Here is a 17,370-nt window from a genome sequence, read left to right on the forward strand (position 1 = left end):
GAATCAGGAGATAATGGAGGCTTGTAAGAGGGCAATTACAATAGTGATGAGTTATTTTAATCTGCATATTGATTGGGCAAAATCAAGTGGGCAAGGGTAACGTGGAAGACAAATTTGTAGGGTGCGTCACAGATTCTGTACTCCAGAAGGTTGTGGGGACTAGATCACTGAAGATATTTATAGAAGAGATAGATTTTTGAGATATTGAAGAGTTGACAGCTGTGAGGAGCTGACATGAAAGAGGAGTTGATGCATGGGGCAAAGCAGTCATGACCTTATTGAAGAGCATTGCAGATTTGAGAAGCTGAATGGCTAATTCCTGCTCCTATTTCTTACAGCCTTAAGTTCTTTTGCATCTGTAGATGGTACTGGTCAGATGCATTTATTCTAAGAAGCTGTGGAGAGGTTGGGTGTAGGGGATGGAGGGAGCAGAGTCAGATAATCCAAGGCAACAAGTCTCTCAATATACCAACTTTAAAAGAAATTCTGTAACTCCTGCCTTGACCTGCTGAACCTGCCTGAACCTGAGTTCCTATAGGAAAGAATCCCAATTGGACACTAGCTCTCTCTGAAATCATGTGAAATAGTTTCCATATATTTTTTGCAATGATATTTAACAGTAAACTCTTTCCTTTCATATTTTTCATCTTCCTTATCTGTTTGTGTGTATGCATGTCTTGACATGATCCCTTGGGCTTCAATGCATGAATGTACCATAATTCTGATTTGAATTTAATGAGCATTTCTTGTGGGTCCCTTCAAAATTGGACTACATTGGCATGTAGATCTGAAGATAACATGCCACATCCTGTTTAAAGGGCAAATATCAATGCCTACAGATGTAAGGACTAGAAAGTAAACAAGAATTGAGTTTTCCTCTCTCTTAAACAATGCAATATCCTTATTTCTTTGCCTTTATTCAGCAGTTTTCAGTCTGTCATGACAATGAGTTCCTGATTGTAAAGATCACAGATCCAATCTCTGAAGAGTTATTTTTGAAGTCTAATATATACTACCCTGGACAGCTGTTTACTTGAGATAATTATTTTCCTAAAAAAATCCTCTTCTAAAGTACGGATCTGCCAGTGTAATTAATTATATTAAATTAATATTATCTTTAAAAACATAATTACTTATGTTTTGAATATTCAAAACTCTAGTGAAATTCATAATCCTTTTGGTATATTTCGGATGATATTTCAGTTTTTAAGGTTTGTCAATGTTCTTGAAAATCACTTATGACTCAGTGAGATTTGTTGAACAGCTGCTGTGAGTTTGTTCCACTGCATTAATGTTATTATCTAAATTTTTGTTGTACTTCGTTCACAGTACTTGCAGTCGCTAATGAAATCTGATTCACTTGATCTAGTTGTGTATATTTTATTTTGTAAACTTGCTGGACTACTCCTAAAGTACTGACTTTAAACCTATGTCAGGAATTACTGTGATATGACACTACTCATTACCGAAGGTTTAAATCTAATTTAATCTGAAACTAGATGAGATACAAAGAGATGCATAGCAAATGGATGCAAATCAATCATTTATAATTAGAATAATGAAGAATATTAAGCAATTCAATACTCAAAGAACAGAAGCAATTCAGGAGATCAGTTAGTGAAAAATGAAATGTGATATATTCAATTGCTGTATGGGAGTGGCCCTTACATAACCATCTACAGGTATATGTAAAGTAAAAAAATAACAAATTTCTGATACACCGTGAATAACTTCACAATGCGTCATAGCAAATCTGCTAGAAATTAACATTTTTAACCCTCTGTTGAGATATGATTATGGTAATTGTATCCATTCTTTTCCAATTCTACTCATTCATGTTTGTGATGCTTTGCTTATAGAAAAGTGCACTGAATTTAATGCTACTTTCTTATTTTACAGGTGCTTACCTATGCAGATTATGTCTTCACTAGTATCTTCACAGTAGAGATTATATTAAAGGTAAGGTGTATAAATTATGTTTGTGTGATTTTAAAAATTTACGCTTGTTTTGTTTTTTGGGCGGCACGGTGGCACAGTCGTTAGCACTGCTGCCTCACAGCGCCGGAGACCCAGGTTCAATTCCCGCCTCAGGCGACTGACTGTGTGGAGTTTGCACGTTCTCCCAGTGTCTGCGTGGGTTTCCTCCGGTTGCTCCGGTTTCCTCCCACAGTCCAAAGATGTGCAGGTCAGGTGAATTGGCCATGCTAAATTGCCCGTAGTGTTAGGTATGGGGTAAATGTAGGGGTATGGGTGGGTTGCGCTTCGGCGGGTCGGTGTGGATTTGTTGGGCCGAAGGGCCTGTTTCCACACTGTAATGTAATCTAATCTAAAAATAATTGCAAAAAGGAATTAAATGATTCATCATGAGTCGTTTTATGAAAAGACAAGCTTAAGAAATTGAAAACTGAAGATCCAGTGACTCATGAAGCGAGAGCAACAATGTTCAAGATTATACCCCTACCAGTTTACATATATACTTTCAGTTGGCAAGATTACAGGAGTACATAAGCAGAAACTCTAACCTAAATTTTTGTGTGGGCTTACTGATTATGGTAAATGTTTCAGTAATCAGATGAAATTCGTAAGTTGACATTTAGAGGTCAGCTGGCACAAGTCATAACTTAAACAGGAAGAAAGTCAGATATGTTGAATCTTGAATCTGTAGTAAAAGACCTCTAGCTACACTATTAAGATACGACATTTGATGGCCTGAAAAAGGTCAATTCATCTAAAACAAAGCAGAAATTGCTGGAGCAACACAGCAGGTGTGGCAGTATCTGCAGAGAAAAAGCAGAATTAACATTTCGAGTCTAGTAAATTTTCAACAATTCATCTGCAATTCTACATAAAGCATGGATTACATATTGGCAATTGTACATATATCTTATAACTGTTCAGCTATTTATTATGAACTGGTGGTATCGAACCACATGTATCTTTTCAGGAGTCAGAAGCCAAACACCTTTATGAGCTAATAATTTTATTGAAAGCTGTAGCTTAGATTCATTAGTATTATTATTAATTTAGATATCATGAAAAGATAATTAACAATGGTGAAAAGGGAAATCAATTTGGATGTGGTTGAAAGTCACTCATTGAAAGCATTATTGATATAATCACATACTATAACTGTATGACACTGATGTAAACCTCAACATAGCATAAGTAATTATCCTTATATCAAAAACTGCAAATTCTTGATTAGATTAGATTAGATTACATTACATTACAGTGTGGAAACAGGCCCTTCGGCCCAACAAGTCCCGGGTCTCAGGCGCTGTGAGGCAGCAGTGCTAACCACTGTGCCACCGTGCTGCCCACCATGAATAATGCCATGTAGAGCTGCTAGAATTTGGTTCTTTTGAATTCTTTTCAATTAAATAGTTGTTCTAATTTTGACCAACGTCAGAGCCATAGTGAGAAAAATGGACCAGATTTTTCTGATGAGTGATGCAGGGTCATAGTTCCACTCTGACAGTTCTCTCATGATGCAGAACTCTTAGGGGAGGACCTTGCCCCCTTTTAACGCAGTTAGCTAACATATTCTGAAATGTAACAGTCCAAAATCACAGACTTTGTCAACTACTGTCAAAAGGTAAGTGCCTCAGTTAAGTTTGAGTTTAGGATGCCAGGAGGGTAGGCTTCTATGTAAATAGGGTTCCAGATGGGATTGTGTGCCAAGTGGGTATATGGTAGGGTACTATGTATGTAAGATGCCAAGTGGGTATGGGGTATGATGCCAGGTGGACAGAGTGAGAAATAAGTAGGTTTGAAGTGGCTAGGGTGACTAGTTGATAGAGGTGGCAAATGGATAAGTTACCAGTTGGGTATGATGCCAAGTGGGTAAGGGGTGGGGTGCCCAGGTAGAGTGCCAAGTGTTTTGGAGGCAGATACATAATGCAATATTTTTGGTAGGTTGTGGTAGATGGGAGATATCAAGTCTTCAGGAGTAGGAGAGTAGAGAAAGGGTCGGATGGTGGGATTGGGTCCAACAGTAGGCAAAGAGAAATTCGGGTCTTGTGGGGACAGAGGAAGATCAGTTACACATCCAGGGAAGAGCTGCAAGTCCCATAGGGTAGAGGTCGATCAGATTCAGAACAGAGGGAGAAAGTGCCAAGAGTGGAAAAAATTGGGAGGGGGGGTGGCAAGTTAATGTCATTCTGGAGTAGGGAAGGGAGGTACAAGCTCCAGAGCAGGGAAAGGAAGGTATAGGGTCTGGAGCAGGGTGGCGATGAAGGGTCCGGGGTGGTGGGTAGAGGATGGTTGTGGGAATACAAGAGCAGGTGTCAGGGCATGGTCTAGAAAGTGTAAAGGGTCTGGGTAGTTGTAATTTGGTGTATATGTGCTTAGCATGGGATTAGTTAAATAGTTACTCAGGAGTAGGATGTTTTTGCGCTGTACAACTGTATGACTCTATGATTCTTGCATCCGTGCTGGAATTTCACAAACTACTTACATAATTTCTGTCTCCTGGCTTTGTTTTCCCCCTATGTAGCCTATGCATAGGACCCACTCATCATAGTTAAGAGAATTATTTTGACCCAGTTGAACAGTCTTTGACTCCAAGAACAAAATTAATGCCTTCATTTCAGATTGGCAGCACTGAAATTTCTAATTTCTATAATAAAGACAGGAAGTGCTTGAGTAACTCAGCAGGTCTGGCCACATCTGTGGAGAGAGAAACAGACTTAATTTTGTGAGTCCATTGACTCTCTAATTCTTCTGTAACCAATCCCTTCACTTATTGCATGAAAAAAATAATAAAGCATGATTTATCTTATATTGAGAAGGAAGCTCATCCAAAAATGTTTGGCAGATTTGACATGCATGTGCAATTATACGATAAATTGGAATTCTCATGGTGAAATGCAATATCAAGTTCAGTGAAGACAACATAATCAAAACCAAAACGTTTTCTAGCTTAATCTGAAAAAAGTAAATAGGTTCTAGAAGTTAAGTTTCATGTAGGTTTAATTATTTTTTGACTTTTTTTTATAGTTTAGCATGAGAAAGCTCTTCTATTGATGCTCATTGGGTATTTTTGTTTTGTGAATCTCAACTGGCCAGTTTCATTAGGATGGCCAATTTATGTCCAATGCTTACCAGTATGTGAGGGCTCTCAGGTCAGCATTTTCAAGTGCAAATTCCAAACATTTTCTGAATCTTGATAAATTTCTTAGCCTTTCAGTGCTTAAAAAAATATACTTCCAGAATAGAAGAAAAGGCAGGCATTGGTGTAAGAACAAGTTACTTATGCCATTCAAAATCAGTTACATTTAGCAAATCAGAAGTAACATTGAAATTGCAACTGAGCAGGAACAGCCATATAAAGATTGTGGGTACAAGAGAAGGTAAGAGGCTCAGAATTCCATGGCGAGTTATGCACTTCTTGACTCCACATACCCTGTCGGCCATCTACAAGCACAAGTGAGGAGTATGATGCAATACTCTCCATTCACCTGCATGAGTGTGGCTTAAACAAAACTCAAGAAGCTCAGCACCATTCTGTACAAAGCAGCTTGTATGGTTGTCATGTGATTTCCCACTTTACACTTTCCTTTCATTTACCAAAGAAGCATAGTGTGTACCAATTTCAACATGCCCTTCAGCAACTTGCCAAGGTTCTTTCAACAGCACCTTTCAAACCTGCAACCTCTACCGCCTCGAACGACAAGCCCAGCAGCTGCATGGGAACACCACAAACTCCCAAGTTTCCCTCAAAGCCACATACAAACTTGATGTGGAACTGTATCACAGTTCCTTCATTGTCAATTAATCAAAATTATGACGGATCCTTCCTAAAGATACTGGAAGTGTATCTACACCACAGGAACAGCAACAGTTCAAGAATGTGGATCATCACCACTTTCTCAAGAGTAATTAGAGATGGGTAATAAATTCTGACCTAGTGAGATCCACTCACATCTTTTAAATGAATGCATCCAAAGAAAGAAATGTTGGTGTAAGATTGTGTAGATATGGGAGAGCAGTCATTTGTGGAAAAGTCAAATGTTTTGACAACTTATTTGCTTGGACATTTTCCAATTGATTTAAAGTCAAGCCAAAGATAAATCCTGGTGCATCAGTTTTCATGTGGAAATAATCCTTTAATTCATATCTATTTAAATATATCAAAACTCAAAACATTGTTTTTACAGTTGTCAACGACTTTGTTTTAATTACATTTCATTTGAAAAATATCATTATAGTCACATCTTTGTATCACTTTTCATAGATGACCGCCTATGGTGCATTCATTCACAAAGGCTCCTTCTGCAGGAATTATTTCAACATACTTGACCTGGTTGTGGTTAGCGTCTCTCTCATATCGTTTGGAATGGAGTGAGTTATAAAGTAGTTCTTTTTGTGTTTTTTAACTTAGTAAAAGTTTTCATATTGTGCCAGTATAATTTACCAGAAAATTTGGATTGAGAAATATTAAGCAAGCTGGAACAGTTTAAACTTTATGGTGCCCCCAACCTACCTTATCTTATATCTGCTTTATATAATGTTTGAGTCATGTGTAATGGTTGAGATAGCATTTCAAAACAATAGCATTGGAAAGAAAAAAAAGTATCAGTTCAACCTACAGTGACATCAACAAAATCAAAAGGGTAAAGTTACACGTCGATTATTTTAAAACAAATAATTTGTAGTTGAATTTGTTTTGGAAAGTTTGGGAAGATTGTACTCAAATATTCCAGATCCAATTAAGATTGTTTCTGAAAAGAACCTCAAACTTCAAACGCTCTAATAGCTGAAAATGTAATAAAATAATTAATTAGTTGATCTCTGTAATAATTCATTTTTCAATTTGCATCCAGATAATTTTATTTATCAATGTGAAAATCAGATCAAATGTTTTATACTTATATTAAAATGTGCATGCAGTAATTGTTAAAATTAGATGTTACACAAGATCAATGGTGCCCAGGGATTTGCTACACCAAAGTATTAAAAATATTGAATCATTAATATACATATTTTGTTGTTACACATTTCCTAGGCATGCTAAAGGCTTTTCTAATCAAGAAGGCAAAGAGGACAACCAAGGAATTATGCATCAATCAGCATAACATCAGGTGTTGGATAGTAACATAGAAACACTCAATATAGGAGTAGGATCAGGTCATTTGCTTCAAGCCTGCCCCATCATTCAGTATTACCTAGGCTTCCCTTGATCTTTTAGTCCTAAGAACTGTATCTACATCTTTCGTGAAAGTCTCTAATATTTTTGCTTCAATGGTTTCCTGTGGCAGACAATTCCACAGATTCACCACTCCCTGGGTGAAGAAATTTCTCCTTATCTTTTATCCTAAAATGCTTATTCCTTATCCTTAAACTGACACCCCTGATGCTTGACCTCCTGGTCACTGGAAACATCCTTCCTGCATCTACCATGTCTAATCCTGCTAGAATTGTCTGGGTTTCTGTGAGACTCCCCCTCACTCTTTCAAACTGATCCAATCTTTCCCTGTACCACAGTCCCACCAGCCGAGGAATCAGTCTAGTAAATGGTATTTGTACTCCCTCCATAGCCACCACCTCTTTCCTCAGGTAACAAGACCAAAACTGCACACAGTACTCCAGGCGTATTCTTTGTATAATTGTAGCAAGACTTCTCTGTTCCTGTACTCGAATCCTCTCGCTCTGATGGCCAACATACCATTTGCTTCTTCACCGCCTGCTGCACCTGTATGCTTACTTGCAGTGACTGCATGAAATGACTCCAAGTCTTATTGCACCGCCTTCTTTCCAAACTTGCTATCACTCAGATAATCATCTACCTGCCTGTTTTTGTTATCAAAGTGGATAATCTCACATTTCTCCACATTATATTACATCTGTCATGTATTTACCTATTTAATTAACCTTTCCAAATGACTTTAAAGCTTCTCTGCATCATTCTCACACATATACCCCCACACAGCTTTGTATCATCTGCAAACATGAAGATGTGACATGTAGTTTCCTCATCTAAATCATTAATGTATATTGTGAATGGTTGAGGGTCCAAGCACTGATCTCTGTAGTCACTGACTGCCGCTCAGAAAAAGACTTGTTTATTTCTATTATGTTTTCTGCTTGCAAGCCAGTTCTCAATCCATTATTCTGGGTAATTATTAAAATTTGACATTAAGGGTGCGATGAAGGAACACCTTGAAAATTTTCAACTTATCAAAGAGAGCCAACATGCTTTTATAAGGGATAGGGAGTCCTCACAAGTGTGACTAAATTGTTTGATGATATACTGACAGCAGAAACCAGAAAAATGTGTATGATTATTATTTATATAGACATGTAGAAGGCATTTGGTCAAATCTCTCATAACAGACTATGGACTTAATCATATATATATATTATATATATATATATAATATATATAGATATATCAATATAACTTGAGTTATGGTGAAATGTGTGCAGAATCAGGTGACAAATGCAGCAAAGTCCATGTCAACACTGGAAGCAACTTAAACAATCTTTCATGCTTTTCACACACTCCATGATGAGATTGTAGTTAGCAGTGGCTAGTTGCCAATTGACTGTGACTATTGCTTTTTAAATACTCGTTAACAGCCCAACTTACTTAATTAATATTTTGCCTCCCATCCTACCAAAGCTGCTAATCAAGCTGGCCATCAGGAACACTCAATAACGAAACCAGAATGAGCAGGTTGGCAGCTTGCAGCTTGTTCTGAATGATCTCTCTGTTGGAAACTGAGCACCATCAAGTCAGGGCATATTCTATAGTCACCTGCCACATGCACCCCATGTCTGTGGAAATTGATATCTGATATGTGTCAGCCTCTAAGAACCCTCAAAGCACATTTCCAGTCCATTTACAGAATGCTTCTGCACTTCAGTAATGCACCTTGGGCTGCAACCTTGATTATCATTGTAATGCTACAGCAAGGACACTGTGCACTCAGAAACATGTACCCAGCTCATTGACTTGACAACGTTGCATTTCCTGGCCCTTTACTTGCTCTTCTGGCATTCACTCACTCTGAGCATACCGGATGCAAATAGCACCCTGTATTGTATTGCCTTGTCTTGCCTTTTGAGTTTCCCACGCTCAGCCATAGATATCAAGCTCAATACTACTGCCTTGTTGTGTTGTTTTGCAAAGACACAAAGCCAGGAAAATTGTCTTAGTTGTCCTCGGTCAAGGACTACTCAGAGGGTCCCAGCAGTATCAAAGACAGCTTGTGATATCAGTCCAGGTCGTGCTCAGAGCAATGAGTTTCAGGATCCTCTCTTCATAAGGAGTGAGGAACTGAAGGAGGGCCAGCACATCAACTGTCAGGTTTTTTTTGCGTCATTGTGGGCTTTATGAAAGAGCAGCAGGTTTTACTGGAGATTAAAGTAGGTGGCTCAGCTATTTCTGGGAGAAAGTGAGGACTGTAGATGCTGGAGATCAGAGTCAAAAAGTGTGGTGCAGGAAAAGCAAAGCAGGTCAGGCAGCATCCGAGGAGCAGGTGAGTTGACGTTTTGGGCATAAGCCCTTCATCCGGAATTTTGGGGTGGGAGGTGCCCAAAGGAGCTGAGAGATAAATTGGGTGGGGGCGGCGGGAAGCAGATGAACTATGTGAACGAGTAGGCAATGTAGAAGGCTTGCAGGGTTCGTGGTACGAGGGCAAGTGAGAGAGAATTGGGAAGATGTTGCAGGCAACAGTGAGAGTAGTGAGGCACAAACTGTGGTGAGAGATGGGTAAAGTAGCCATAATAGACTGAGGCATCAAAGAGAAGATGATGGAACTTACCATAGCAGAGTGGAGAAGAGCATTGACCTTCTTCCTACTGTGCTAGGACTGGTCTAACTAAGGTGGCAACCTCAGACAGAACAGGCATGGTCTGGTCTTCTGGCCTCCACTACTGGCCCTGGGAGAAGCAGAAATCCTTTTTTGGCATCACCCTATCAAACAGGATCTCCAGCACAGGACCTTGTCTGCAAAGCAATGTGCTTATTCACTCCTGTTTGTCATATTTGGGACAAACGTCAAGAGTTGTTCAACATATTTCTGGACTGACAGTGCTTGCTATGTGTACAACAATCTTTTAATGAAAGCACAGGTGCAAAGGATGTTGCTGACTTCCAGGATATCCAGTAAAGGTATGGTAAGATAGTGTAGAAATTGGACACAAGGGATATCATATAGTAATTAGTGAGGAGTGTTTGGCAGTATTATGCTGCTCACCTCTTTATGTATGTGTTGTGCATCTACGGTACAATGATGGAGCTATTGTGTGCTCACTTGGGCTTGCAGTATTCGCCACTGTTGGGACATTTCAGGATTTGCACCACCATCACCATATTTAAAGCCCAGCTGTGCACCGAGTCAATCCAAGTCAATTGTGAAAAGCAGTTCCCACACTTCATGGTGGAGGGAAATGAAAAAGAAAAGCTTCTGAGAGCACATAGGCAGTCACTCTTAGTGACTCTTAACTCGAAATAGAAACTCACATTCTTAAGATTAGATTAGATTCCCTACAGTATGGAAACAGGCCCTTTGGCCCAACAAGTCCACACCAACCCTCCAAAGAGTAACCCACCCAGACCCATTTCCCTAATGTACCTATTTCCCTAATGCTCTGTGGGCAATTTAGCACAGCAATTCACCTGACCTGCACATCTTAAATATATTTCAATTTTGCATAGTCACTGTCTGATCAACTGTCAAAGTAAATACAGCTAAAGAACCAAGCTGCCATATTTCCAAGCAATGCATTCTATACTCACTGTCCAAAAACATTTTTTTATACAAGTTGAACAATCACTTCTTTGATTTTGTACTCTCTGTCCCTATCATTAAAGTCAAGGACACTATTGTGTCCTCTTTGTTAATTGTTCTCTCTATCTGTCTTGCCACCTTCAATGACTTGTCTACATATACACCCAGAAATCTCTGCTCCTGAACTCCCTCTAGTATTGTACCCCTTATTTTGTATTATTTTTCAACGCTCTTCCTACCAAAGTGCATCATCTCACACTTCTCTGCAGTGACCCTCATCTGCCACCAATCCGCCCAGTCCATCAACTTGTCAATTTCCTTTGGAGTTCTGCACTATACTCAGCACAGTTTACAATTCTTCCAAGTTTCATGTAATCTGGAAACTTTGAAATTGTCCCCTGTACATCAAGATCTAGATCATTCATATCTATCAGGTAAAGCAAGGATCCCAATATCTAGGGAACTCCCTACAAGCCTTGCTCCTTTGATCATTATTCTGTCTACTATCATTCAATCAATCCGCTTTGCTACCATGACTTAATAACTTTCCTGTGTGGCACTATATCAAACACCTTCTGAAACTCCAGTTATACCGCATCAAAATTGTTATCTCTTCAAAAACTTCCACCAAGTTAGTTAAACATAATTTCACCTTTAAAAATCCATTTTGAATCTTCTAAATCTGCCCATCTTTTCCCATGTGAATATTAATTCTCTCCCAAATAATTGTTTCTCGATCTCATCTCACATTCACCTACCTCATAAACCAATAACTACACCACCTCCAACTAATTACCTTCCCCAGGCCCTGATCTGAAACCCCAAATTCACCAGCTCTGGACCCAAACCCCATTTTACCCTCCAAGAGCTGACCATTCCCCCAGTTCAGACATGCCTCTCCCTTGCCTCTCTCCAAATTGACCCTCCTCACCTGCCCAAGACCTAATTCTTCTTCATCCCCCAACACCTGACCTACTTCACCCACTCCAGAGCTATCCACCCTTCACTCATTTCAGACAGGACAGAATTTTCCCTTTTTCTGCACCTGATACTTGACCATGCCACTACTCCTGCCCATCCGAAAGTACCAAAACCCCTTCCCCCAGTTTAGACCCAACTCCACTTCCCCACTCCAGACTCATTCCCTCTTCCCCTGTCTCAAACATCCCCCCCCCCCCTCATTCCCTAAACTCAATACTCACCCTCCTCTGCCCTGCTGGACCAAATTTCTCCTGCCCACTGTGACTGACACTAAATACTAGATGGTAGACTGTCATCTTGTTTTCTGATATTCTGGCATGCTAGCTTCCCTGGCACCCCATCTCATCCACTTTTCAGTGGCACTTTATATTTTTAGAAGACGATCACTATACACATCAACAAGTTCTATTTATAAACTGTACTGTTATATTCTCAAAGAATATTAGCTAATTTGTCAAACATGATTTCCCTTTCACAAAACTATGTTAAGTCTTTGATTGTGTTAGGCTTTTCTTTAATAATGAACACTACGATTTTCCCAATGACAGATGCTCGGCTAACTGGCCTATAGTTTCCTGCTTTCTGTATCTCTCCTTTCTAGAACAAGATAATCATATTAATGGTTTTCCAATGCACTGGAGCCTTCCTGAAATCCAGTGAGGTCTGTAATATTTCGATGAATGCCTCCACTATCTTCGCAGCCACTTCCTTTAAAAACCATCAGGTCCGGTGACTTGTCTGTATTTAGTCCCATTCGTTTGTTAAGCACTTTGTCCCTCAAGATAGACAATGTTCCTCCCATTAGCATCTTGCTTATCTGTTACAGAGAAGTCATAGAATCCCTACGGTGTGGACGCAGGCCATTCGGCCCATTAAGTCCCCATCAGCTCTTGGAAGGCCCACCCCATCCCCATAAGCCTGCATTACACATGGCTAATCCACGTAGCTAACACATCCCTGGACATTAAGGGCAGTTTAGCACGGCCAACCAACCAAATGCACATCTTTGGACTGTGGGAGGAAACCCACACAGACAAGGGGAGAACATTCAAATTCCACACAGACAGTTGCCCAAGGGTGAAATCCAACCAGGGTCCCTGGTGCAATGAGGCAGTAGTGCTAACCATTGAGCCACTGTGCTGCCCCATTTGGGATACTTGTAGTTTTCTCCACAGTAAAGATGGATATATGCCTTAAATTGATTGGATGCTCTCCTTGATCATCTTTGTTGACCACAGGTGGTACATCTTCTCACTGCTTTCTGACCACAATCCAATAGGGTGAAATGATCATTCCTTGTTTGCAAATTTGTTATTGCTCAGACACTAAGTCGTCTCTATTTGTATTACACATGGAGCATGTGGAAGAAGTCTGTCCACTTGTTTGTTCAGCGGCTTCGAAGAGAGTTTTTTATCTGTTCATCTGAAGATTTGAAAGCTTATTGATAGTGGACTTGAAGGGGAGTTTTTTTTCAACTAAGTGCTTGTCAATTTTTATAAGATTTTAAGTGTTTAATTTTTTTTATCTTTTGTATGCTTAGGATTAATGTCTGTGGGTAAAGAAGGATAGTTTCTTATGGTGCTATTAAGAGCTTCTTTTTAGGCTTAATGCCACTGAGGGCATTCAAGAGACACAGAATATGATGATTCATAGTTTTAGAAAGGTGGTTACAAAGCAGGATCAGTCAGATAGATGGGTGACTGTCAGGAAATGTAAGAAAGTAGTTCAGATGTGTCTTGTGGCTGTTCCTCTCTCAAACAGATATTCTGTTTTGGATACTATTGAACAGGATAGTCTCTCAGAGGAAAATGTAAGTGGCAGTCAGATCTTGGTCTCTGAGAATGAACCTTAAGGTAAGCTGGTCTTGCCAAGTATGAAACAATAATTGGTATAAGGAACTCTTGTCAGGGGCACAGACAAAAGATTCTGTGGCCAGGAGCGTTAATCTAGAATAATATTTTGCCTTTCTGGTGCCAGGGTTAAGAATGTCTCAAAATGGTTGAAGCATATAGTCAAAGGTGAGAGTGAGAAGCTGGAAACTGTTGTACACATTGGTAGGAATGACATAGTTAGGGAAAGGGTTAAGGCTTTGTAGAGTGAATATAAGAGACTAGGTAAAAGCTTAAAAGGCAGAACCTGAGAGGTAGTAATCTCTGGTTTACTCCCAGCTTCATGTTCTTATGAGAGTAGGATTAAAAAAAAGGCAGATAAATCAATGGCTGAAGAAATTGTGCAATGTGCAAGGGTTCAGATTTTGGATCATTGGGATCTCTTCCAGGGCAGAAAAGTCCTAATCAAAAGGGATGAGCTTCATCTGAAATGGAAAGAGACCAATATCCTGACGGGAGTTTTGTTAGTTATACTTCAGGAGCCTGTAAACCAATAGAGGGGATGGGGATTGGGAGGGTGCAATTCCTAAATAGCAGTTAAAATAAGTAGATGAGGATGGTTCTGAATCAGAAAAGAGCAAGTTAAGTAGAACAGACAAGCAAGAGCAAGTCAAAAAACAAGGTAACTCTGAAAAATTAAACTACTGATGAATTCAGGACATGCATGGAAACATAGGAGTGGGACTTTATAGCTATTACAGAAACTTGGCTAAAGGAAGGATAGGGCTGGCAGCTCAATGTTTCAGGCTTTAGATGCTAGAGGAAGGATGGAAAGGGAGGCAAGAGAAGACGGGGAGTGGCATTTTTTGATTAAGGGAATCATTACTACTGTAATTATAGAGGATATTTTTGAGGGATCATCCAGTGAAACTGTATGGGTAGAAAGAAGAAAGTGATGATCACCTTCATGGGATTGTACTATAGGACCCAATAGCCAGAGAGAGGTTGAGGAGCAAAGATGTAGAAAGATCTCAGATATATGTAAGAATATCTGTTGTAGTAATGGAGGATTTTAATTTTCGAATCATTGACTGGGACTGTCATAATGTTAAAGGTTTTAATGGTGAGGAATTTATTAAATGTCTTCACAAGATTTTCTTATGTAAATGCACCTATTAGAGAAAGAGCAAAATTTGACCTTCTCTTCGGAAATAAAGCAGGTCAAGTGACTGAAGCATTAGTAGGGGAACACTTTGAGACTAGTGATCACAATTCCATTAGTTTTAAAATATGGAAAAAGATAAGCCTTCCATAAAAGTTAAAGTTCTTAATTGAATTTTAATTAGATTAGATTACTTACACTGTGGAAACAGGCCCAACAAGTCCACACCGACCCGCCGAAGTGCAACCCACCCAGACCCATTCCCCTACATTTACCCCTGCCCTAACACTACGGGCAATTTAACCTAACCTACACATTTTTGGACTGTGGGAGGAAACTGGAGCACCCGGAGGAAACCCACACAGACACGGGGAGAATGTGCAAACTCCACACGGTCAGTCGCCTGAGGCAGGAATTGAACCCAGGTCTCTGGCGCTGTGAGGCAGCAGTGCTAACCGCTGTGCCACCGTGCCGCCCATTGAAGTAAGGCAAATTTTAATATTATGAGACAAGAAATTTCAAAAGTTGATTGGAGTAGAATGTTCGCAGGTAAAGGGATGTCTGACAAGTGGGAGGTTTTCAAATGTGTGATAACAAGAGTTCAGAGGCATTATGTTCCTGGAAGAATGAAAGGTAAAGCTGGTAAGAATAGGGAACAATGGATAAATAAAATATTGAGGCTCTAGTCAAGAATAAAAGAAATTTTATTAGATATTGACAACGGGGATCATATAAATCTGTTGAAGAGTATAAAGTGTGTAGGGACATTATTAAGAGGGGAATCAGGTGAGCATAGAGGGAATATGAGATAGCCTTGGCAGATAGATTAAGGATAATCCAAAGAAATTCTACAAGTACATTAAGAGCAACTAGAGAGAGAATGCAACCCTTTAAAGATCAACAAGGTCATCTATGTGTTGAACCTCAAGATCTGGGAGAGATACTAATTGAATATTTTGCATCAAAGTTTACTGTGGAAGAATAAATGGAGGCTAGAGAACTTGGGGAAATAAATATTGATATTTTGAAAACAGTTCTCAGTTCAGAAGAGGACGTGCTGGAGGTCTTAGAAAATATAAAATTGGATAAATCTCCAGGACTTGATCAAATGTTTTCCAGGATGTTGTGGAAAGTTAGGGAAGAAATTGCGGGGCATCTAGCAGAAATGTTTGTATCATTTAAACCCCGGGTGAGGTGCCGGAGGACTGGAGAGTGGCTAATGTTCTGCCTTTATTTAAGAAAGGTTGTAAGGAGAAGACTGGGAACTATTGACCTGTGAGTCTGACATCAATGGTGGGTAAGTTGTTAGAAATGATTCTGAAAGATCAGGATTTACATGCATTTGGAGAGCCAAGGAATGATTACGTATAGTCAGAATGGTTTTGCGCGAGGGGGGAATCATGTCTCACAAACTTGATTAAATTTTTTGAAGAAGTAACCAAAAAGATTGATGAGGGCAATCTTGCCATATTTTCCAAACTAACTGATCATTGTCCATATCATTCAGGGACTGGGAAAAATCATCCCTGTCAGTTAAAGTTGGAGTCCATGAAAATGATTGCAATTTAGAAATTTGGCTAAGTAAAAGGATACAGCATGTAGGATTAATGGGCAGGTATTCTAATTGGCAGGATGTGACTAGTGGTGTCCTGTGGCATCTATGGGGAGGCTCAATTATAAACTATATTTATTAATGGCATAGATAAGGAAGCATAAAGCCACCTATGTAAATTTATCAATGATTCGAAATGGTCCAGATTTTAAGAGTAGGCATAAAATGGCAGTAATGCTGATAGATTAAGAGAACAGATAAGACCATGGCAAATGGGTTTAATTGTGTAATAATTTATTTTGGACCAAGAAACAATGAATATTATACATTTTAAATGGGCAGTAGCAAGAGACAGTGGAGGCCCAAAGAGAGTTGGGGTCCCAATACATAAATTATTGACATGTCATGAACAGGTATAGAAAATATCTCTATGTAAGGAATAAAATACAAGTCTGTAGGAATCATGTTTCAGGTGTATAACATGTCAGATTATACCTGAGGTATCGTCAGCAGTTTTGAGCATTCCATCTTATATATGTTGTTTTTGGGAGTTAGTGTACTATGATTTTACTAGGATGATTCTGATCTTCAAGGTTTAAACTATGAGGAGAGATTGCACAAACCAGAATTATAATGCATCGGCATGATTTAATCACAGTTTTGAAATTGTTAAGGGGAAACAGGAAGATATAAAGCAACTATTTTCATGTTTGGGGAGTCTAGGATGAGGGGAATAATCTAACAGTTAGTGACAGACCATTCAGCAGTGAACTTAGCAAACACTTCTGTACTCAACGGGTGATAGAAGTTTGCAACACTCATAAAAATGATGATTGTTGCTAGATCAGTTGGTCATTTTAAAGCTTAGAGTTTTACATTTTTGTTTTCAGAATGTGTTATAAGATTTGGACTAAAGGCAGGTAGGCTGTCCTCATTTAAAGTTATTGTTATATTCCTCAAAAATTGCAGCTTTAAGTAAAATGCCAGTAGGCAAGGCCTATCTCTTTGCAACAAACGTTGTAGCCTCACATTCCCCAAGTTTGGTCAGAAATTGCAAATTTTCCACTGCTATAATTCCAAGACACCTTAATGTATCCATTCTTTATTTTG

At 39.2% G+C, this 17,370-nt stretch overlaps 1 protein-coding gene across 1 annotated transcript in view; it reads left to right on the top strand.

Moving 5' to 3' along the window:
• cacna1c (calcium channel, voltage-dependent, L type, alpha 1C subunit) overlaps positions 1–17,370 on the top strand; it is an 890,104-nt gene that overhangs the window by 603,731 nt on the left and 269,003 nt on the right. Inside the window, exons 21-22 of the mRNA XM_043708872.1 lie at positions 1,900–1,959; positions 6,236–6,342. Of these exons, the coding sequence (XP_043564807.1) occupies positions 1,900–1,959; positions 6,236–6,342 (167 nt within the window). The remainder of the gene's footprint in view (positions 1–1,899; positions 1,960–6,235; positions 6,343–17,370) is intronic.

The sequence above is a fragment of the Chiloscyllium plagiosum genome, chromosome 19 (genome assembly GCF_004010195.1).
Source record: "Chiloscyllium plagiosum isolate BGI_BamShark_2017 chromosome 19, ASM401019v2, whole genome shotgun sequence".
NCBI classification, from domain to species: Eukaryota; Metazoa; Chordata; class Chondrichthyes; order Orectolobiformes; family Hemiscylliidae; genus Chiloscyllium; species Chiloscyllium plagiosum.